At 42.5% G+C, this 22,500-nt stretch overlaps 3 protein-coding genes across 6 annotated transcripts in view; all 3 read left to right on the top strand.

The window, feature by feature from the left end:
• The window catches only part of LOC139910130 (exopolyphosphatase PRUNE1-like), a 10,820-nt gene extending 9,283 nt beyond the window's left edge, over positions 1–1,537 (top strand). The window contains exons 8-9 of the mRNA XM_078290205.1: positions 1–53; positions 1,040–1,537. The exon at positions 1–53 is cut by the window's left edge and continues 109 nt beyond it. Coding sequence (XP_078146331.1) covers positions 1–53; positions 1,040–1,537 — 551 coding nt within the window. The remainder of the gene's footprint in view (positions 54–1,039) is intronic.
• LOC139911314 (BCL2/adenovirus E1B 19 kDa protein-interacting protein 2-like) overlaps positions 1–22,500 on the top strand; it is a 225,970-nt gene that overhangs the window by 196,871 nt on the left and 6,599 nt on the right. Inside the window, exons 2-14 of one of the 4 annotated variants that reach the window (XM_078290274.1) lie at positions 14,138–14,205; positions 14,309–14,331; positions 15,537–15,602; positions 16,350–16,474; positions 17,567–17,635; positions 17,717–17,773; positions 17,853–17,888; positions 17,993–18,052; positions 19,246–19,329; positions 19,972–20,133; positions 20,745–20,996; positions 21,256–21,358; positions 22,421–22,500. The exon at positions 22,421–22,500 is cut by the window's right edge and continues 52 nt beyond it. In XM_078290274.1, coding sequence (XP_078146400.1) covers positions 15,562–15,602; positions 16,350–16,474; positions 17,567–17,635; positions 17,717–17,773; positions 17,853–17,888; positions 17,993–18,052; positions 19,246–19,329; positions 19,972–20,133; positions 20,745–20,996; positions 21,256–21,358; positions 22,421–22,500 — 1,069 coding nt within the window. In that variant the 5' untranslated portion in view covers positions 14,138–14,205; positions 14,309–14,331; positions 15,537–15,561. Of the gene's footprint in view, positions 1–14,095; positions 14,332–15,536; positions 15,603–16,349; positions 16,475–17,566; positions 17,636–17,716; positions 17,774–17,852; positions 17,889–17,992; positions 18,053–19,245; positions 19,330–19,971; positions 20,134–20,744; positions 20,997–21,255; positions 21,359–22,420 lie in introns of those variants that run through there. The other 3 variants (XM_078290272.1, XM_078290271.1, XM_078290275.1) reach the window with 3 other exon arrangements.
• On the top strand, positions 5,392–10,781 carry LOC144542860 (uncharacterized). The gene is made up of 2 exons (XM_078290204.1): positions 5,392–5,609; positions 9,389–10,781. The coding sequence occupies exons 1-2, from the start codon at positions 5,417–5,419 to the stop codon at positions 10,552–10,554; spliced, it is 1,359 nt and encodes a 452-aa protein (XP_078146330.1). The 5' UTR covers positions 5,392–5,416; the 3' UTR covers positions 10,555–10,781.

Here is a 22,500-nt window from a genome sequence, read left to right as displayed (position 1 = left end):
AGCCGGTCCGCCAGCTCGCCGTCTACAGCTCCAGCTCTCTGTACAGGCATGAGGTAGGAGGTGGTGTGTGTGTGTGTGTGTGTGTGTGTGTGAAAAATCCTTCTAAATTAGGTCAATTTGGCTGCTCAGGATTAGGATTAGGTTTTGGGTTTAGGATTAAGATTAAGATTAGGATTAGTTAGGATTAGGTTTAGGTTAGGGTTAGACTCGTCTCATTTAGCCACATCTTTGTGTAAAACAACAGAAGTTTGGAGACATTTAAACGCAGTAGTTGTATAGAAAAGGGCGGCGAGGCTCATCATTCAGACCAGTCAGATTCCACTGGGCGGAGCTAGGGGCGGAGCTGTGGGCGGAGCCTGGCCCTGCTGCTCACCTGTTTACTGTTGCCGCAACAACAAGGAAGCTGCTACAGTTAGCTAGCTAGCAGGAAACATTTTTGGTAAGGAGCAAACAACAATAGACGATAATAGAGACGACAGAGAGAAACTCTGCTGTGATGAGACTCTGCTGCAAAACAGAATTAAGTTGTGATTCAAACTTTTCATCCATTTTTATCTCACATATTTAATTTACCCAAATTTACTGGGTGAATTAGCTAGCGTTGTAGCTAAGCTAACGATGGAAACTTGTTCTACCTGGGCAGAAAAACAAAGGAGAAGTGTTGTTTCTGAGGGATTGTGGGGGAATCCTGTTTTAAACTCAGAGCCAATCAGAGCTGCCTTCGGCTCAGCGAGGTTTCGTTATCCCACGATTTACAACGAGGATTTCTCCAGACCTCCGTGGGCTGAGCCGGAGGCCTGGCTACGAGAGATTAGGGTAAGAGTTAGTTTAGTGTTAGGATTTGGGTTTAGAATTAGAATTAAGATTAGGTTTATTTTAGGTTAACAGTTAAAGTTAAAATTAGTTTAGGATTAGGATTAAGATTACAGTTCGGTCTATGTTCGGTGAAGGGTTTAAGGAATGAATGCAGTCTACTGAAAGTCCTTCCAAGTCTAGTGACACAGTGTGTGTGTGTTGCATCGTGTCTCATGTCTCCCAGATTAGCCACGCCCTCTGCAGCGCCCACAGCCCCTCCCTCCGCCTCGCCCCTCTCAGCAGCCCATATAAGGACGTCGTGGCGTATCACCAGGGCAACGCCCTCGCCTCGCGCAAAAAACTCCTTCCTGTCCTCAAACGCTTCCTGTCCGACTGGGAGCGGGGCCAGATGCATTGTGGGGCGGACGGGGAGGAGGAGTTCGACCGGTCGGATATGATGATCTCCGACGCGTCGCCCGGCAACAACGGAACGGCGCCCGACCTCGCCGACGACCCCCGGCCCCGCGTTTACTCCGCCTCCCGGCACCACCGGCGGCGGCTGCTGGGAGCCGAGGATTGTGGGATTGCGGACGAGGACTGCTATAGCGGGGGGGCGGTGCCTCCGACGCCGATGAACAGCTTGGTGGACGGCTGTCCGTTAGATGGAGGATTCAACCAGGAAGCTTTACTGGAGAAGTTCAGCAGGATGGAGGGAGGAGGGGAGGGGAGGGGGGGGCAGTAGAGAGGAAGAGGAGGAGGAGGAGGAGGAGGAAGAGGAGAAAGAGCTGGATGGACAACAGAGATGGTTAAAGGGGAATGCCACCCATTTTTAGAATTCACACAGCAGGACGGTTGAGTCAGTTCTTGAACTCGCTCCACTCTCCTAAAGCTACAAACTGCAGAACTGACCCTTGACCTTGTGATGTCACTGGAATGTAAAATCTATCAGCTCCAGAGGTGGAGACTCGAGTCACATGACTTGGACTCGAGTCACATGACTCAAGTCGCAACTGATATCGCTTGAGACTTGACTTGATGCATGATGAGAAGACTTGAGACTTGACTTGACTTGGGTTCTGGTGACTTGGGACTTGACTCTGACTTGTACTTTGATGACTTGAAAAGGTTTCTAAAGTCTTGACTTGAGATCTTGTGTTTGTGTAAATGACTTAGATTGAAAGTGATGAGATTTGTTCCAGCGGACGACTGAATTGAAATTCTGTTTTCTGAATTTGTATGGAATGATTGAATTTATTGAAGTTGAAACTGATTATAGAAATCAAACTCATGATGCTCTTACCAAGTTTTTATCCTATTAAAACCATATTGCATTGAAAAGTCCTAGATATTTAGTTTTCTTTAAGATATTAAATTGATACTGGACTCTTGATTTGTTCTGACTTGACTTGCTGTTCTACATTTAGACTTGAGACTTGACATTAATGACATGGACTTGACTTGGTAATCTACATTTAGACTTGGGACTTGACTTGAGACTTGTGCCTCAAGACTTGAGACTGACTTGGGACTCGAGCGAAGTTGACAGTGAATGGGTCTCTGACTTGGTTGGTTTCTGTGTTCCTGAACCAAAGTGACGTTCAATTTCTGCTTCATATCTGTCAGCAACACTAGAATATAAACTTCATTCTGGTGTGACGAATCAATTTAGCATCTTGCCATAAAGTCAGTTCATGCATGATTTTTATTTTCTCTCTCTCTCTCTCTCTCTCTCTCTCTCTCTCACACACACACACACATGCATCCTTTTCTCTTTACTATGCAACAGTCATGTTTTGCTGCTGTTCTGCAGACTGAATCTTCTTTTTGTATGATCGCTGTTTTTTTACTTTGTAACTTAATGAAGGAAAGTTGGACACCGATGTAGTTTCTGATTCTCTGCTGTTTTAGCTCTGATGCTGTGTGATCGTATCCCAAAGCAGTTTGACTGTAAGGAACACTTTGCAGCACTTCAGAACGCTTTATGGCAAACGTTTGACTGTGATGCCTCCTGAGTCGTCTGTCCGTCTGTCTGTCTGTCTCTCTCTGTCTGTCTGTCTCTCTCTGTCTGTCTGTCTCTCTCTGTCTGTCTGTCCTTTACCTGCAGACTCAGGAAGAGGAATAATAATAATATTACTAACAATAATGCATTTTATTTGTACCGCTCTTTTCATTCACAATTCATCTCAAAGTGCTACAGAGTTAAAAGCAAAAACAAATAATAATAATAATCACTAAAAGTTTAAGTTTAAAAGTTTAGCTTTGCTGAATAAAAATATTTTTTTGTCTTAAGCCTCTTCCTCCCTGCTCCATCAGTACAAACTCACGTTTCTCAGGCGAGTTTTATTCAAACCCACAGAACTTTATTTTAAATTCTAGTCCAGATCTCGGGGTTTCCAAAGATCCAAACATGTCAGACTGAACTACAGGGAAATGTGTAGAAAATGAAATAGGAGTTTTTCCATTTGCTGTGATGTTAATACAGGATGTAAGACATGTTTTGTTTTTCTAATTCTGAAGCTACTTAAAGGATAAGGCTGGTGTTTTTTAATGCATTTCTTACCATCAACAAATCCTATGAAAATAACAAAATCAGCAATGATTTTGTTTTGCAATTGGAGGCAATGACTTCCGGGTTGAAGGCTAAAAAGGGAACGTGGGAAGTCAGAAAGTAACGGGAGTAGAGCAAACACATTGTTGATTTTGTTATTTCCATAGGATTTGTTGACGGGAAGAAATGTATTTAAAAACACCAGCCGTATCCTTTAAGGGGAAATTTAAGGGGAAACTCGGAGTCCAAGAAGTTAAAGGAGATGAAGGTCTGGTGGCCTCAGATATTAAAAATGACACATTGCAGCAGTGATATAAAGGGTTTGCAGTGCAGCCTATTATCTAATCTGAACAGACTGTTGGATGAAACCTGAAGATGAAGATGAAGAATCAGCCGACTGTCTGCTGCTGTGATGAAGTTTCCTGTGAAGATAAAACACAGAGGAGGACTGAGGCTGTTCTCTCTCCTGTTGGGACACAAAATACATTCAGTAAATCTGCTCTCTGATCCATGAGGCTCATCATATAAAACACACTGCTGCTGCTGTCATGTGACCCACTCAGGATTTATCTGATGTGGTCTGTGTTTCTATTTGTGTGGTTTTTTTTTACCCCCTTGAAGTTGAATTTATTAATTTAAAGGAATAGTTCACCCCAATTTCCCCAAATATCAGCCGGTTCGCCCGTGCAGCTTCATCTCAGCCTTCCAACTTAGTGATTCTCAACCTTTTTCATATCAAGGACCCTAATCCAGTCCACATCAGGTCCACAGACCCCCATTTGGTGAGATTTTGTCTCTCGGACTCAAAGCTGAGAATATTTTTATAGTCAGATGATTTTGTCCAGAATCCCATGACTGTATTGCAGGTAGAGAGATAACAGAGAAACTGATCAGAACAGTCATTCTTCTCCATTCTCTAACTGTGTTAACTAAATGAAATAAAGTTTAACAATTCATCAGTTTGCTGGGGACCCCACTGGAACCCCCTCAGGACCCCTGGTGGTCCCCGGACCCCACGTTGAGAACCGCTGTGCTAACTGTCAAAGTTAACAGAGCCGTCGTTTTATCCTTTTACAGCTCAAACAAAATGATAAAGTGTCAGATCAGATTTCTCCCAACAGCTTCAGCAGAATCCAAGTGTCCTGTAGCCAAACGGTTCCACTGTGGCTCCAAAAGTCCAAATATTTGTGACTGAGTCGTATTTCCCACTTTGTGCCTCGTTCATGTCGCTCTGCTGTGATTCTGATATTTCTGACAGACTTGAAGGCAGCAGAAGACGAGGGAAAACTTTCATAGATATTACAATAAACCAATAAAGAGTTAAAGAGGCTGAAGAATGAGGATTAAAAACAGTAAATTGATTTAAACCGTTACATTACAGTAAAATGACATTCAAATTTCAAGATAAATCAAACTGAATGGTGAAGCAGCGGTGCTCCAACACAGCAGGGGGCAGAAACAAGGAACAAGGAGGTAATGCGGAAGTACAGAGAGAGCTAAAACCGTAAGTTTCACGATGTTGCCTTCAGAATAAAAGAAAAAAAATGTATTGGGATGATCACATCAAAGATTTTATGAAAACTGCTCATTCATTTATATATGAAACTATAGCTGTAAAGTCAATACTACAAAGATTATATTACTGGATTATACTATTATTAGATACAAATAGATGAAGAGTAATAGAGTATATTTATTAGATACTGATGGATACAAAAAAAATATATTACTCAATTATTGTATCATTAAGAATATTGTATCATGATGCATAGTATTCAACGTTACTGATGAAAGAGTGTGTTGTGGAGATATAAATGTATGGGTAAACAATAATAATTGATGAACCGGTGACACATAAAAACAAACCAGACAACTAGAAGGATGTCTGCTATTTTAAAAAGTCAGTTTTACTCTACAACGTTGCAACACGTTCGCCATGAAGGGTTTTATTTTGAAGGTCACAGCCGGAAGTGTTGTGTTTTACTCTGGCTGGCTTGACACTGGTGTTGTTAGCTAGCATGCTAACCGGCTAGCGAGCAGAGTTTCTATCGGTTTCTTCTGTCCCCGGTGAACATGGCGAGCCTGGAGCAGCTGAAGCGGTTCGTGTCGGAGCGGCTGGCCGCCGCGGCGCTGGAGATCTTCGTGGCTGTGGAGAAAACAGTTTTGGAAATCCAGGAAGAAACGCTGAGAAATAAACAAGATGGCGAACGGCTAGCAGGCGCTGTGCATCAGTACAACCTGTCCGCCAGTCCGGAGAGACGCTCAGGTGAGGAAATGAGTCTGGATGCTTATAATCATCCCGCAGCTGGATTTTAAACACATTGTAGTTTATGGCATTTACTGCACGGTTTATCCAAAGCATCTTATATTACCATACATGTTTAATACGGTGCCACCAGTGGGAATACGACCCATAACCAGACTCCTGGTTCAGGTTTCAAGGCATACTTCCAATTTGACGGATAGATAAGAATGGCGTGACGTTTCAAATAGGCCACGCCCACAAAGTGCGGCGCAAGACGAAACACTATTCAGTTTCTATGAGCAAAATAATAAATCGACATTTTCCGTGGTTGCTTTTTATTACCTCCACCAAAGAGGTTATGTTTTCGGTGCCGTTTGTTTGTTTGTCTGTTAGCAGGATTATGGAAAAGCTACTGTCCCGATGGAAGAACCCGTTAAATTTTGGAGCGGATCCGGATCCGACTCAGGAACAAGCAGTAATAGCACGAACCTTGGCGGAGGTCTGCGCTCTCAGAGTGCCCTTCCAGTTATTTATGTGAAATGTATGTGGTGTTGTCGCCCATAACAGCTGTCAAACAACTAATGATCATTTTAACTGAATTATCTGGAAGTCACAACATGCTAACAAGCTAGCAAACTTCTGTACAAGAGATCAGTCGTGTTGCATTTTGACACTTCAAGAAAAAAACATTTTAATGATCCTGCTGTTGTTTGAGAACTGTTAAAATTATTTACACATCTACATTTCACACCAATTATTAGAACACAGAAAAAGCGACCACAGAAAATGTCGATTTACTGTTTAACTCATAGAAACTGAATAGTGTCTCCACTTGTACCGCACTTTGTAGGCGTGGCCTATTTGAAAAGTCACAATTCTTCCAAGTTTCCAAAATATATATATTTTTTCAAATTCAGTAAGGCTTTAAAATACATAATATGCAAATTCGGCTTATGTCATTTCTACTTACATTATTTCAACCATTTTAAGAATAAAATGATTGTTGAATGGCATCCAATTCATTTCGGCCATAGGTAAAAAAAAAAAAATGGATCTGGAGAGAATCTGAAAGCCACATCAAACCAGCGGAGCGTGCAGATGGGAACACGGTGTTACATGTTGAAGTGATGGGAAGCGTTTTCTGAAAAATTCCACCATCGCTGACCCTACTTATTAGTTGTTACTTGTTAGTTGTTAGTTGTTACTTGTTAGTTGTTAGTTGTTACTTGTTAGTTGTTAGTTGTTACTTGTTAGTTGTTAGTTGTTACTTGTTAGTTGTTAGTTGTTACTTGTTAGTTGTTACTTGTTAGTTGTTAGTTGTTAGTTGTTACTTGTTAGTTGTTAGTTGTTACTTGTTAGTTGTTACTTGTTAGTTGTTACTTGTTAGTTGTTACTTGTTACTTGTTAGTTGTTACTTGTTAGTTGTTAGTTGTTAGTTGTTACTTGTTAGTTGTTAGTTGTTAGTTGTTACTTGTTAGTTGTTACTTGTTACTTGTTAGTTGTTACTTGTTAGTTGTTAGTTGTTACTTGTTAGTTGTTACTTGTTAGTTGTTAGTTGTTAGTTGTTACTTGTTACTTGTTAGTTGTTAGTTGTTACTTGTTAGTTGTTACTTGTTACTTGTTAGTTGTTAGTTGTTAGTTGTTAGTTGTTACTTGTTAGTTGTTACTTGTTACTAGTTAGTTGTTAGTTGTTACTTGTTAGTTGTTAGTTGTTAGTTGTTACTTGTTACTTGTTACTTGTTAGTTGTTACTTGTTAGTTGTTAGTTGTTAGTTGTTACTTGTTAGTTGTTACTTGTTACTTGTTAGTTGTTACTTGTTACTTGTTACTTGTTACTTGTTAGTTGTTAGTTGTTAGTTGTTACTTGTTAGTTGTTAGTTGTTAGTTGTTAGTTGTTACTTGTTAGTTGTTAGTTGTTACTTGTTAGTTGTTAGTTGTTAGTTGTTACTTGTTAGTTGTTACTTGTTAGTTGTTACTTGTTAGTTGTTAGTTGTTAGTTGTTACTTGTTAGTTGTTACTTGTTACTTGTTAGTTGTTAGTTGTTACTTGTTAGTTGTTACTTGTTAGTTGTTAGTTGTTACTTGTTACTTGTTAGTTGTTAGTTGTTAGTTGTTACTTGTTAGTTGTTAGTTGTTACTTGTTACTTGTTAGTTGTTAGTTGTTACTTGTTAGTTGTTAGTTGTTAGTTGTTACTTGTTAGTTGTTAGTTGTTACTTGTTACTTGTTAGTTGTTACTTGTTAGTTGTTACTTGTTAGTTGTTAGTTGTTAGTTGTTACTTGTTAGTTGTTAGTTGTTACTTGTTAGTTGTTAGTTGTTACTTGTTAGTTGTTACTTGTTAGTTGTTAGTTGTTACTTGTTACTTGTTAGTTGTTAGTTGTTAGTTGTTACTTGTTAGTTGTTAGTTGTTACTTGTTAGTTGTTAGTTGTTACTTGTTACTTGTTAGTTGTTAGTTGTTACTTGTTAGTTGTTAGTTGTTAGTTGTTACTTGTTAGTTGTTAGTTGTTACTTGTTACTTGTTACTTGTTAGTTGTTAGTTGTTAGTTGTTACTTGTTAGTTGTTAGTTGTTAGCTGTTACTTGTTAGTTGTTACTTGTTAGTTGTTACTTGTTACTTGTTAGTTGTTAGTTGTTACTTGTTAGTTGTTAGCTGTTAGTTGTTACTTGTTACTTGTTAGCTGTTAGTTGTTAGTTGTTAGTTGTTACTTGTTACTTGTTACTTGTTAGTTGTTAGTTGTTAGTTGTTACTTGTTACTTGTTAGTTGTTACTTGTTACTTGTTAGTTGTTACTTGTTAGTTGTTAGTTGTTACTTGTTACTTGTTAGTTGTTACTTGTTAGTTGTTACTTGTTACTTGTTACTTGTTACTTGTTACTTGTTAGTTGTTAGTTGTTACTTGTTAGTTGTTACTTGTTAGTTGTTAGTTGTTACTTGTTACTTGTTAGTTGTTACTTGTTACTTGTTACTTGTTAGTTGTTACTTGTTACTTGTTAGTTGTTAGTTGTTACTTGTTAGTTGTTAGTTGTTACTTGTTACTTGTTAGTTGTTACTTGTTACTTGTTAGTTGTTACTTGTTAGTTGTTAGTTGTTACTTGTTAGTTGTTAGTTGTTACTTGTTAGTTGTTAGTTGTTAGTTGTTACTTGTTACTTGTTACTTGTTAGTTGTTACTTGTTAGTTGTTAGTTGTTACTTGTTAGTTGTTACTTGTTACTTGTTACTTGTTAGTTGTTAGTTGTTACTTGTTAGTTGTTAGTTGTTACTTGTTAGTTGTTACTTGTTACTTGTTAGTTGTTACTTGTTAGTTGTTAGTTGTTACTTGTTAGTTGTTACTTGTTACTTGTTACTTGTTACTTGTTAGTTGTTACTTGTTAGTTGTTAGTTGTTACTTGTTAGTTGTTAGTTGTTAGTTGTTACTTGTTACTTGTTAGTTGTTACTTGTTACTTGTTAGTTGTTAGTTGTTAGTTGTTAGTTGTTACTCTAATTTTTCCTGATTTGGATGTGATAGTAACAGTTACATATTTTTTTCCAGCACTAGTATTCACCATCAAAACTAATTGCACAGTAATATATTCTAATCAGGAATTCATACAATCTTAAAACACACTGCAACACCTCACATCTCTTCCTCAACCACATGTTAATTAATTTAATTAGTTCAGAATGTCTTCAGTGTAATAATAATAATGAACTTGTATGTATGTTTGGGTTTATGATGCCAGCTGCTCTTTTCCATACAAAATACCATTGAGAGTGCTGAAATCATTTCAAAACAAATCAAATATTTTTCTTGTTCCTCCACTCAGACGTGCAGCCGGCAGGTTACCCAGCATGCCGAGGGGGCGTCGCTCCAGAGCAGCAACGCTGTGAGGAGGAGGAGGAGGAGGAGGAGGTGAAAGTGGAAGAGGAGGAGGAGGAAGAAGAAGAAGAAGAGGAGGAGGAGGAAGGTGGAGGCTTGAGGCCGGTGGAGGACGACAGCGACTGCAGGCTGGATCCAGACTTCAGTCCGGCTCAGAGCGACGGCGGGGCGGAGAGCGACGGCGGGGCGGAGAGCGAGGGCGGGGCGGGGAGCGACGGCGGGGCGGAGAGCGCTGAGGGGAAACAGGGAAAAGCAGAAACCAGACGGAGTTTTCACGCCGATTCCCCGGACGGCGAGACGAGCGGAGCGAGCGCGGCGCCGCCGGACGGCAAAGTCAGGAAGCTGCACCGGTGCGACGTGTGTTCGAAAAGCTACGACCGGCCGTGCCGCCTGAGGATCCACCTGAGGACGCACACCGGCGAGAAGCCGTTCGAGTGTCCCGACTGCGGCAAGAGGTTCAAGAGCAAAGCCATCCTGTCGGCGCACGACAAGACGCACAGCGGCGTGCGGCCCTTCTGCTGCCATGAGTGCGGCAAGTGCTTCGTGCAGAACCAGGCGCTGGTGGAGCACATGAGGACGCACACGGGCGAGCGGCCCTTCGAGTGCCCGTTCTGCGACCTGCGCTTCATCACCAAGGGCCACCTGACCCGCCACCAGCTGACGCACACGGGCGAGAAGCGGCACCAGTGCGTCGAGTGCGGGAAGTGCTACAAGAGGAAGGAGCACCTGACGGCCCACGCCCGCGTTCACACCGGAGACAAGCCGTTCCGCTGCAGGGAGTGCGGCCGCTGCTACAGCGAGCGCGGGAAGCTGCGGCTGCACCTGCGCACGCACGCCGGCGACGACAAGCCGTTCACCTGCGCGCTGTGCGGGCTGCGCGTGGTTTCGGCGAACCACCTGCGGCGGCACATGCAGACGCACGCCGGCGAGCGGCCGCACCGCTGCCCCGACTGCGGGAAGCGCTTCGGCCGAAAGGACAAGATGGCGGAGCACATGAGGATCCACACCGGGGAGAAGCCGTACCAGTGCGCGCGGTGCGAGCTCAGCTTCAGGTGGCGAGCGGCGCTGAACGCTCACATTCAGACTCACGCGGCGAAAGACGCCGCCGTCTGAAGCGAGAACCGGAGTTACATCACTGTGTGTGGGGTTCAAATCCGACGATGAACCGCCGCGCCCATCTGAAGCTGCAGGAGGCCGCGAGAGGGAACTGTCTGACCTGTGAAGACTCATGTCATGTGACATCAGATGTGTGTGTGTGTGTGTGTGTGAAGTTTTGTTTTGTCACTTCCTGTGTGAAGAAGTCTTAAATAAACACCAGAATTTAATTTGGGCAAACAGTAGAGCTGCACAATAGAATCAAATTGAAAATTGAAGTTTCCTCATCACAAGCGTTTGCTGCTCAAAATGGATCCTTTTTCTGACCAATAAATTAAATCGCACATTATAAAAGAAAAACAACTTTAATTGTATTCGAACAGATCAGATCTTAACCAACGGCATCTCAGTTTTTGATTGAAAATGTTTCTTGTTTGCTGAAAAATCAAAAATCTTGATGAATCTGCATTTGTGTAGTGTATTGCAATTTATATCGCAATTGCAACTTTCAGCAAAATAATGCCAATGTGATTATACGTCTGTATGGTGCAGAACTAGTAAACATCACTTCCTGATTCAGCTGCAGTTTGACATGACAGGTTCACCTACTGCAGCTTTATACGGAAGCCCATTGAGGACATACAGTATATTCATACATTTTATTTACGCCGTTTTGCCGTGATCACGAGTTATGTCATTATATTATTATTATTATCATTATTATTATTATTATTATTATTAATAATAACAGAGTATTTATCTTGTTATCTGGAGGAAACAAACCTTTGTTTTCCTGTGATAATTAATTAATTTCTCTTGTTCCTCATGATGCTGCTGACTGACTGACTGAAGATCCTGAACACAAACAGGCCGACTGCAACATTTGGGTTTTGAAAAATATGCATTCCTTTAGGATGACAGAGCAGAAAATTATCTCATAATGAGATAATGAGATAATTTGGCATGAGACTGGAGCTATGTGCCAAGTTTGGTGAGTTTCCTGCATGGGAAGGCAGTTTTAGTAAGAAAGAAAGAATAATAATACATATAAACACAATGGGAATACCTAATGACCTCGTTATCACAGGAAAACGGCATAAATATAATGTATGAATTTATGTCATCAATGGGCTTCCGTAGCTTTAAGGGACAGCTCTGAGTTTGGGGGGTCAGTCGGACTCGGATGTCAGAGGGTTTCTCCAGCAGAGCGCCGGCCCGTCGCCCCCCCGCCGGCCCATCGCCCCCGCCGGCCCGTCGCCCCCCGCCGGCCCGTCGCCCCCCGCCGGCCCGTCGCCCCCCGCCGGCCCGTCGCCCCCTGCTGGCCCGCAGCTCAGTGAACAGCCCGGCTCGTGAAGTTTTGTTCCAGATTACATTTACAAAGTCAGGAATTCTGTTTTTATAGAAAAACAATCTTGGTTGATTGCAGTTACTCACAGGCTTCTAAAGACTCAAGTTCAGTTTCTACAGTGTTTTATTGCAGTGAGCTTCATTTTAAGCTTCAGTCTGTTAAGTTTTGGTGACATTCATGCAGTTTCATGCTGATAGAAATGTATATTGTTTTCATCAGTGGGGAAAATGAGTGGAGATTCTCATGGTAAATGTGAATAGCAGACATGCCAGCTGATGGCTGAGATAAACGACAACAACCTGCAGACTGACGAGCCGTGATAAAAACATGTGGAAGTGTGAAAACCACACGGCTGGAAGCATAAAATGTAGATTTAATAAAAGGAAATGTTTATGAAGTGTTGGTGGTGTTTTGGCTGAAACGGTGCGATGGCTGCTCAGTAAGTTTGAGCGTTACAGACTGAAAAGACTAAGAGGCTCATTTCCTTTAATACAAATATTTGGATGATCTAAATTTACACTTCAGAATCAGTTTAGTCACCAGGTGTAATACATGGATGTGGATAAATGTGTCTGGTGATGGTTCAGAGAGATATCGACAACTTAGAGGGAAACACTTGATTTACTGGATGTAAGAAGTTTCTCAGCTTTTAAGTCAGTAATCCTTTATTTAAAACTGCTTAATGTATACATTGCTATACTGCATATAGGTATTTTTGTTTTTTCTCTGTGTAATTTATTTTTTGCTGGGGTTTCAGCAGCTTAACTTGCATGGTGTAAAAACAAAAATCTCTCAGTTAAGAAAAAAATAATCCTTTATATGGCATCTTTCAAAACAATGAGCTAGGAAACAGAAAACAACAAGGGAACAAAGCCGTTCCCAACAGTGTAAAACAGATGGATAGAAGAATATAACGGTGCAGTGGAGTGATACATAGAAGTACAATGGTATAATACACAAGTGAAAATATAGTAAAAGGATAATAATTAAAAATTCAAGAAATGGGTATAATATGTGTTGGGACAAAACAACAAAATGGACAATTGTAATGAGACAAAGCAGAAAAGACGCAGAGAAGCATGATGAGGCAGGAAGACGACTCCTGAGGTCCTGCAGGTTTAATATCTTGATTTACAGGATCAGGGTCAGAATCAGGGCAAAATCAGGCTGAATCAGGCTGTATCAGACAGAATCACGGCTGAATCACACTGAATTGAGCTGAATTAGGCAGAATCGGGCCGAATTGAACTGAATCAGGCTGATTTGAGCTGAATCAGACAGAATCACGGCTGAATCAGGGCTGAATTAGGGCTGAATTGAGCTGAATCAGGCTGAATCAGGGCTGAATTAGGGCTGAATTGAGCTGAATCAGGCTGAATCAGACTGAATTAGGGCTGAATTGAGCTGAATTAGGCAGAATCGGGCTGAATTAGGGCTGAATTGAGCTGAATTAGGCAGAATCGGGCTGAATCAGGCTGACTTGAGCTGAATCAGACTGAATCAGGCTGAATCGGGCCGAATTGAATTGAATCAGGCTGAATTGAGCTGAATCAGGTAGAATCGGGCTGAATCAGAACAGAATCAGGCTGAATCGAGCTGAATCTGACTGAATTCAGTTTGGTCTGAAGTGTTTGTGTCCTCTGTTGCTCTGTGGATCCCTGAGTGACGAACCTGTTTAGTCACAAGCCTCAGAAATAAACTTTGACTAGACCAGACTCGCAAACTGCAAAACAACATACACAACCGTTTTAGTACAAGTTTGTAGAATACACACGTTAAACCCAGAAACACACACACACACACACACACCATGAAATTAATAATTCATCTTTATCTCTTGTGCAATGTGTTTTAGCTCTGTCATACATCCACTTGCTCTATCCAGTCTAGTGTGTGTGTGTGCATGTGTGTGTGTGTGTGTGTGTATGTTTGTAGGGAGGTGTCAAATTGGTGTGATGAAGTGATGAAACCATGAGATCAATTTTGTGCATACTTACATACACATTGTGTGTGTGTGTGTGTGTGTGTGTGTTCTGAGCAGGCATGAACATGCACAGCAGTTTCCGCCCCTGTAGCTAAGCTCGTACAGTCAGAGTTGCCATGGTTACCGGGCCGGGCCCTCGCCGTGGCAACACACCACACCTCTCCGTTCTGTTGGCTGAAAGGTGTGGCTGAGCAAGAGAGAGAGAGAGAGAAAGAGAGTGGGAGGGAGAGAGAGAGAGTGGGAGAGAGGAAGGAGAGAACAAGGGAAAGAGAGAGAGAGGTAGGAGACAGTGAGGGAAGTAGAGAGAGAGTAACAGGAGAGAGAGAGAGAGCGACAGGTGAGATCTGAAGTCAAGAGTCCAGTCATAAAGTCATAAAAAGTTGCAGTGCTCTGCAGTCTGATGTTTTTCTGACAGTTTGCTTCCTCCGGTGTGAAGAGAGGCGCGAGGCGGAGGATCCTGAAGGTAAAACCAGTTTGACTCTTCTCTTCTCAGCTGTGACTTTGCTGCCGCCTCCTTATCGGCTGCAGTGTGTGAGTTTCACTTCGCTCCGACGGGTCGAGTCTCCCGGAGGTCAAACCCTGCGCTCGGGTTTTCCTCTGCTGTTTAAAAATACAATCTGAAAGGTTTTTGTTTTTTTTAATTCAATGGTTCATTATGAGCATGACAAATTCAGATTGATGCAGTTCAAATACGATCTGTTTCTGTTTCCACACTGTGCTGCTAAACGTGGCTCCATGAATGGAGGTTTTCATCTGGTAAAACATTTTAAAGGAATAGTTCACTCAAAAATGAAAATTCTGTCATTACCACTCCCGCGCATGCCAGCTGAAACACAGGTGAAGTTTGTTTGTCTACATAACACACAGAGAGGCTGCAGCACAACTCTGTAGCAGGTTTCTCCAAAACAACTGAAGTCAGTTTGGTCCAGTTCTTTAGAGTTCAGAAAAGAGCAAAAAATCACCATAAAATGACTCCATACAGCTCCTGCAGCAAGTCTTCTGTAGCCAACGATCGCACAGTGAGTGGAAAATATCGATATTTACACCATTATTTAGCACAAATCTTCACTGCATCATGCACGTGCACCCAGACCTGACACGTTCATGTAAATCTCCGGATTATTTGGGACTTTGCAGCATTTTAGCTCCTTAAAAAGTCTCTAATTGCAGAGTAAAAGAACATCGATCAGTCATTAATTGAAATACAACAAACTGTTAGTTTCTTTAAAATAATGCTTTCATTATGCTTTAACACTATGTACTGATTTGAGGAAAAAGTGGCCATTTACAGTGATTATAATTATAGAGACATTTACCATCCAGTTTGATAAAAGAGAAAGACTTGAGGTAAAAGACAAACTGTGGCGCTTACAGGCGCTCGATAAATGAGGCCCAGTGATGTAAACCAGTAGTATTGTTAGTTCTAGTGTTTCTCCACATTAAGACTACATTTCCCATCAGCCCCGTTGCTTCCTGGGCTAAAGATTGCTAAGAACTTTAGTATTAGTAGTAGAGTAGGTGTCACTTTTATCAAGAACACCTTTTTTTCCCTACAGAAACAAGCCCTCGAACCCATTTTGGGTCTCTATCCATGTTTTAAGACAGTTAAACATTATCATCAAATTATACTCAGGTAGACTAATTAATCATCATCATCATCATCACCAGCAGCAACAACAACAACAGGAACATCATGGCGTCCAAAGAGGAAGAGCAAGAGGAAGATGCACCCAGGTCAGAGTTCATCTACTTCCTGCTTTTTGTACCTTTGAGATTATAAACTTTTGTTATTGTTGAAAATGTACTTTGAAGGAAAAATCCCCCTAAAACACTTGAACTCTGATAAAAGCAGCAACTGGTGATGTACTTTTTATTCCTGGTTCCATCCAGTAGTTTGTTGTGTTTTTCTTCTTGGTGGATAACCGGCCAATCGTAGACGAGGTGACGTCACCTCCAGATGTTTCCAGCAGCTACAATGGAGTTTGATATGAGAAAATGTTTCAGGATGTAAAACATCAGCGGTAAACGTCAGGTTTTGGTGTCAGTCCCTCAGAATCAAAGAGCGAGGGCTTCTTTCTAGAGCCGCCATTTTGCACCAAGAGACGTTCAACAATCATACAGGGAGAAATCCATCGTAGAAGAGGAGAGAGACCAGTTTCTCCACCACAGGAGCAGGAGAGAGACCAGAATGCACTGCAGCAGAGAGACAGGATGGGTGGAGGAAGGAGGGAGACTTTCACTCTTTTTCTAGACTGGAAAAAGTGTGAAAGTAGATGAGGCAGGTTGAGGGAAAGTGGGTACAACAAAAAAGTAAATTACAAAACTTGATCAATCATCATATCATCAAGACTGATGATAAAATCAGAACTCATATAATGTGTAATAACCCTGTAATAAACAGAATAACAGCTGTCTGATATGGATGACTTCTGTACCAAGATATATGAAGATTTGGGAGTAGCATGTTGTTTCTGTGTGTAGGTCACTTCTAGAAGATGAGGACACAGACAGCACTACTACTGCTACTAGTACTACTACAACTAGTACTAGTACTTTTACTACTACCACTACGACTACAACCACTACAGTATCTGATGACCAGCCAGGTAGTTTTCCAGAGTTTTCTACAAACCCTCACGCTGCACAAAGGACCAGGGACGCATTTATCTCAGTGAGATGATGCTCTTTGTCCTTATGGTTTATTCTGTGGTGATTTGGTCTGATTTTATTGTTTATAAACTGAGTCTGAAAATCTAATTCTTCTCATGGGACGGCTGAATTTAATCACATGCTCAATACAGTGATCACAGAAGTCTCTAATCGTGTAACTCACATTTCATCTTGTAGTTTTTATCATTATGATAAAGAACAAAGAATAAACAAAAATCGTGCAGATTGTAGTTTTAGTTCTACAAACATTTCTCAGAGGCAGAGACACTTGTCATTGGTTGAGTTAAACCTCAGTGGGCGGAGCCAAAGAATCAGTTTGTTTGGAGCGCAAGTTAGCTAACTGGCAAACTTGAATGGCAAAGAAAGTATAAAAATATAAATGGCAATGACTTCTGTTCATTCATAACCATGGTGTTCATGATGTTGAAGGTCAGCAGCTAGCTATAGCTTACCTAGCTAGCTATAGGCTAGTATGGCTAGTTTGAACTTGAAGGTCAGCTAGCTAACTAGCTAACCTAGATAACTTAGTATGATAGATTGTATTTTTTCAGTTAGCAGCAGAGCGCTAGGCTTCATAATATTAGCTTCCTCCTCTCTTACCTCTTGTTTTTTTCACTGAGCTTCAGTCTGATGTTACTTAGCCAGAAACACTGTGGTTCTCTGGCTCCGCCCACTGAGGTTTAACTCAACCAATCAGATTATTTCTGCCTCCAGAGCAGCTCTGCCTCCAAGAAATGTTTGTAGAACTAAAACTCAAATCTGTAAAAATATACAGTTATACAGTCAAATCTAAAAAAGTCTCATGAGGAGGCATCAGGACCAATGTTCCCTCAGAGATGATAGTTTGTGAGATACATCTAATAATTTTTCACATTAAACAAATCATATCTTGTCAGTCATCCGTCTGAAACTCAGTGGATATAAGCAGGTTTGGAAGTTGGTGGCAAATGATATTAGATGGAGGGATTTTGCCACAGCTCGGGGTTTAGTGACTCGACTCTAATCCCTTCTGTTCCCACATCTGGCAGATGAGGAGACAGATGAACTCTACGCAGGAAGCTGCAGCACGGCCTCACCTGCAGCCGGTGACACAGCAGGTATGGGAACAGAAAGCCGCACCCGGTCGCAGGTTCGATACCCGCTGCCTCGACTTATTCTCATCCCTTTTACTCCTGCAGGCGAGGAGGCGACGGGAGAAGAGTCGAGGAACAAAACCGCTTCTGGAGACGAGCTGGGTAAGGAATGCAAGTTTATGTGTCGGTTCTCTCATCAGAGATCACCGTGTCTGTTCTCACGCCTCCGTTTCTTCTTCAGCCGCCGACGGACAGGAAGCATTCGATTTCCATCCAGGTAACTGAATCACCAGCATCACCACAACACCTCTCTCTCTCTCTCTCTCTCTCTCTCTCTCCTCTTTTTCCCTCATCTTCATGTCTTCCTGTCTTCACCTCCAGCTGCTGAGGACAAAAGTATCTCAGACCAGAACACATTGACACCAACGAAGAACAAACCAGGTAAACAGAAGAGTTTCCTCCATCAGCCCATTTATTCAGTTGTTTCCGTTATTCCCAGGGACTGGACATCTCCCCAAAGTCTACTTTTGTGAATGGAGTAACTCTGGTTAAATCCTCCACTGACGTCCGTGCATTTTGGACATTTTACAATGCATTATTAATGAACTGCAAGCAGGAGCGTAGGTTTAAACATCCTTATTTCCACTGGATTTGTCTCTATTCTTGTCATTACTCTCGTCAGATGTAACCTATTGGGGGAGATTTTTTGGCGTGTTGACCTGGTGTTCAGCTGGCCCCAAAACTGCAAAAAAGCCCCATTCTGGCATTCCAGGCGGGCCAAAGTAAATGTTCATAAAAACTGGAAATATTTCACAAAATCACAAATATATTACAAGCAAACAAAACGCAAGAGTGGCATCAGAAATTCAGTTGAATACAAAAAAAGACATTTTCAGTTCTCCTGAATGCAAATCAACACAATCTCCTAAAAAGTCGTGAACTGAGCACAAACGCTGAAACGCAAATTTCCAATCTGTGGACACAAATTATGTGAAAATTACGTTCCTCCTCCATGAACTGGATTCTGTGACAAAAACAGGTATGTGGTGGTGACATCACCTGGCACCAAAGACCAGCCAATAGCAGATTGCCAGTGTAGTACCCTACTTTTGACCATTAGATGTCAGGCTTCATCACAGATTTGGGTTTGGGGTTCAGTTACTCTTTAAGTTTAGGCAACTAAAACAACTTGGTTAAGGTTTGGGAAAGGCTTTGGTCGGTTAAATCATCATTAAATCAAAAAATTTTAGCTAAAAGTTAAAATTTGATTCCCGGGAGAAATTTCCTTCCTACAAGCTGGGAATTGAACTCCGGTCTCCGACATTGAAGTCAAACTCATCGTCCATCCTCCACCCGACCACAACACCTGACTGAGCTGAGCTGCTGCACTGTGACTCTACTGCCTGTTTATAGTCGTGTCTCCTTCAGGGAACCGTTTTGTGGTGGGAAAACTGAATTTTAGCACTTTAAGCAGATCTCAGGACTCTCCACTTCCCTCTAAGTTACCTCGCAGGAACATTTTGTCGGTACCTTTGTAGGTCAAAGTCTCCGACCGACCAGAACCACGTTGAATATGGATGAGATGGTTTTTCATGTCCTGACCAGGTGCCTGTCTGTTCACTCTCTCCCTGTAGCTCCGCCCAGCAGCCTGGCCCTGTCGGGGTCGCGACCCCGCAGGAGGAAAGTCCTGGTGGCTCCAGCCCTCAGCCTGTCACTGGGTATTACAGATAACTCCATGTACACACAGTCAGAAGGCTAAGTATTGGGCCAGTGATCAATAGTTCAGGTGTTTTCTGTAGTGTGGTATGGATTTCACAAAAAAAGTCAGTTTATGATTCTGGGTCTTTATTGTCCTCCATGTTAAACCATTTTAAGCAACAAGAATAATTTTAGCTCGCTGTCCTCATACTCTGGGTGTTAAAAGATAAATTACTTACAATACTATTTAGGCTTTAAGAACACCAACTTTAGCTCACTGTCACAATTCTTCATTCTTCAAGACGAACCTTAACTCACTGACCCAATACTTTAGCCAATGACCGCATATCGATATGAATAATATAACTGAGGAACTGAATGTCCTCTATACTCCTAAATTAACCTCACTAGTGTTTTCTGAATTTTGAGGCTAAGACAAAGTCATGCAATGTTTCAGATAAAAACTTTCGAAGAGTTTGGTTCCAAACTGAGATCTCCACCATCTGAAAAACACACAAAACCAAAATAAACTGTGGTACATTTAAAGCAGAGTTTAATGATGATCTTTAGGAAATCATTTTCTTTCCAACATGGATAGATAGTGTTTGGTAACGATGTCTTGGTTTGTAAATCAGTGATGTTGCAGTAAAGTCTGGTTTTAGGACGCAGCGACTCGGCGGTTTCCGATGACTTCCCGTCCGCCTTCCTCTCCCCCTCCCTCGACGACGAAGACGACACCGGGCTGGACTTCGACCTGGACGGCATGGAGACGCCCTCCGACAGCGAGTCGCTCCCTTTCCCCGTCTACGACCTGGACCTAGAAGGTGAGGGGTCAAAGGTCAGGGCGGCAGATAGTCAGAAAGCAGCTTCTTTGGTTGAGATCATATCAACCTTCTGCTCTCATGAATCGTCCTCTGTCCTGCGTTCCTCCATTCTGTCTTGCTGTCCGGACACCAGTAACACTAACGCTACGCTCTGAAACAGAGGCTCTCAACCTTTTTGGCTCGTGACCCCGTAAAACGAAGCGACGTCGACTCACGGTCAGAGTTCAACCACCGAATGATTTTCCCTTTCCAGCTTGTTTTGTTTTGATTCATTATCAGAGGAGGCCGAGAGGCTGAAAACCATTCAGTATTTCACAAGAAAAAAAGCAAAAATTAGAGAAAAATCTGAAAAAATAGACATGATAATAAATTTGCAAAGTAGAAATATGCTTTTTTCCTATCCCATAAATAATCTTGCGACCCCCAAAATGATCTCGCGACCCCCTGGGGGATCTCGACCCCCAGGTTGAGAACCACTGCTCTAAAACACATTTTATTTAATAGAAAAAGCCAAAACCAGCTGTGCTCCATCCAAATGTAATGTAGATCTCAGGGCCTCCAGGTGTTTTGCTAACTTTCCGTCCCTACATGTCTTCCTGTCTGTCTTCCAGATGACCTGCGGCGTCTCGGCGTAGCGTCCCGGCGCCACAGGGCCCGCGGCTCCGGTCCGGGGTCCAGGTCCGGTTCTCGGTCCGGTTCGGCACCGGGAGCGGACCCGACCGGCCTGGGCTGTCTGGAGCGCGAGGACACGGTGGACAGCCAGGGCACCAGGTGGCGCTGTTTCTCCATGGGACACCCGCCTCAGGACAGCAGGGTGAACATGAGCGTCCTGCAGCCCTTCCTCAGGGTGCTGTCCCACGGAGGTAAGGCCACGCCCCCCGGCCGGGGACGGAAGTTTTACTTACCGACTCTGTCACTAGAGCTGATTATCAAATCCCAAAATGCCAGGTTGACACTTGTGTCCTCGTGGAGAAAGTTCTTCCCAAGTCGTCTTCACTGTGTGCTTCACATCGCGATTAAGACACATTTGTGCTACCTGCTTGTTCCAGAGAGCTCTGATCTGATCACTGACATGCACATGCACAGGAACAACTCTGTAACGCCTTCCCTTTCATCTCTCAGGTTACTATGGAGACGGTATGAATGACATCATCGTGTTTTCTTCCTGTTATCTGCCAGAGAACAGCCTGGAAAATTACCAGTATGTGATGGATAACCTGTTTAGGTAAAAGGCAAACAGACACACACACACACACACACACACACACTCATACATTTTTCCTGTGTGTCCCCACCCACTTTATCATCTTTGACACCTGACACTCTGTAGGCTGATGTTGTATTAAAGTCACAATGAAACAGCATTTTGAGAACATCTTTACTTCCTTAATGTGATGTATTTCCTGCTGAAACAGGATGTTGGGGGCGGGACATAACGCAGGGAGGGATCATTCAAAAGTGTAAACCAATGGGAGATCAGTTAGGGGAGAGAGAGGCAGTTTGATTGGACGGGAGGGGCAGAGGGGCGGGACTGCTCAAAAATCTGTGATGTTTTATTGGTTATAGTTTTTATTTTACGCCTCCTGGTGCAGCGTGATGTCACCATTAAAGATACACTGATTTTGTTGGCATTCATTGTAAAATAGGTGTAAACTATGTCATGGAAAATTTGTCATGTTTCATTTCAATGTGATTTTAAATGACCACATTCAGTATGTGGCATGACTATGGCGAGAAAGGATGCTACCATGTTTACTTGGTAGTAGTTGTAGTAGTTTACACTATGTTGCTACGATGAACAGTTTGTATGAAAAACTAAATAATTTGTAGGTATTTAGTTAATATTTACACACTGGAGCTCAAGGGATCTGAAAACCTTTAAAATTCCATCTCTATCATTTTTAAACATCAATATATGATTATCAAATGAATTTCACCACCCAGTAGTATTGTTAGTTCTAGTGTTTCTCCACATTAAGACTACATTTCCCATCAGCCCCGTTGCTTCCCGCCCCACCCCCCCCCCCTTCCCCCTCCCTGAAGAGGATCAACATGTTGGAAGTGATTTCTCCATCTTCCTTTCCCTCCTTCCACCATCTGCTGCCAGAAACTCTTTCAGCTTTAGCTCCGTTTGCTCTGGAAGAACAGAAGAAGCACCTCTTCCTGTTTTGTGCCGTAAAGCGATCCAGCAGATTTCACGACCCGGTTACCTGGTTACCAGCCGGTTTACTGCCTGCGGTGAGCCTGCTCTCTCTCTCTCTCTCTCTCTCTCTCTCTCTCCCTGCAGGTTTGTGGTGGGAACACTGGAGCTGATGGTGGCAGAAAACTACGTGATCGTCTATCTGTGTGCCGGAGGACAGAAGGACA

The sequence above is a fragment of the Centroberyx gerrardi genome, chromosome 19 (assembly GCF_048128805.1).
Source record: "Centroberyx gerrardi isolate f3 chromosome 19, fCenGer3.hap1.cur.20231027, whole genome shotgun sequence".
Classification (NCBI taxonomy): domain Eukaryota; kingdom Metazoa; phylum Chordata; class Actinopteri; order Beryciformes; family Berycidae; genus Centroberyx; species Centroberyx gerrardi.
Note: the sequence above shows the minus strand (reverse complement) of the source record. Positions and strands in the feature narration are given on the sequence as shown.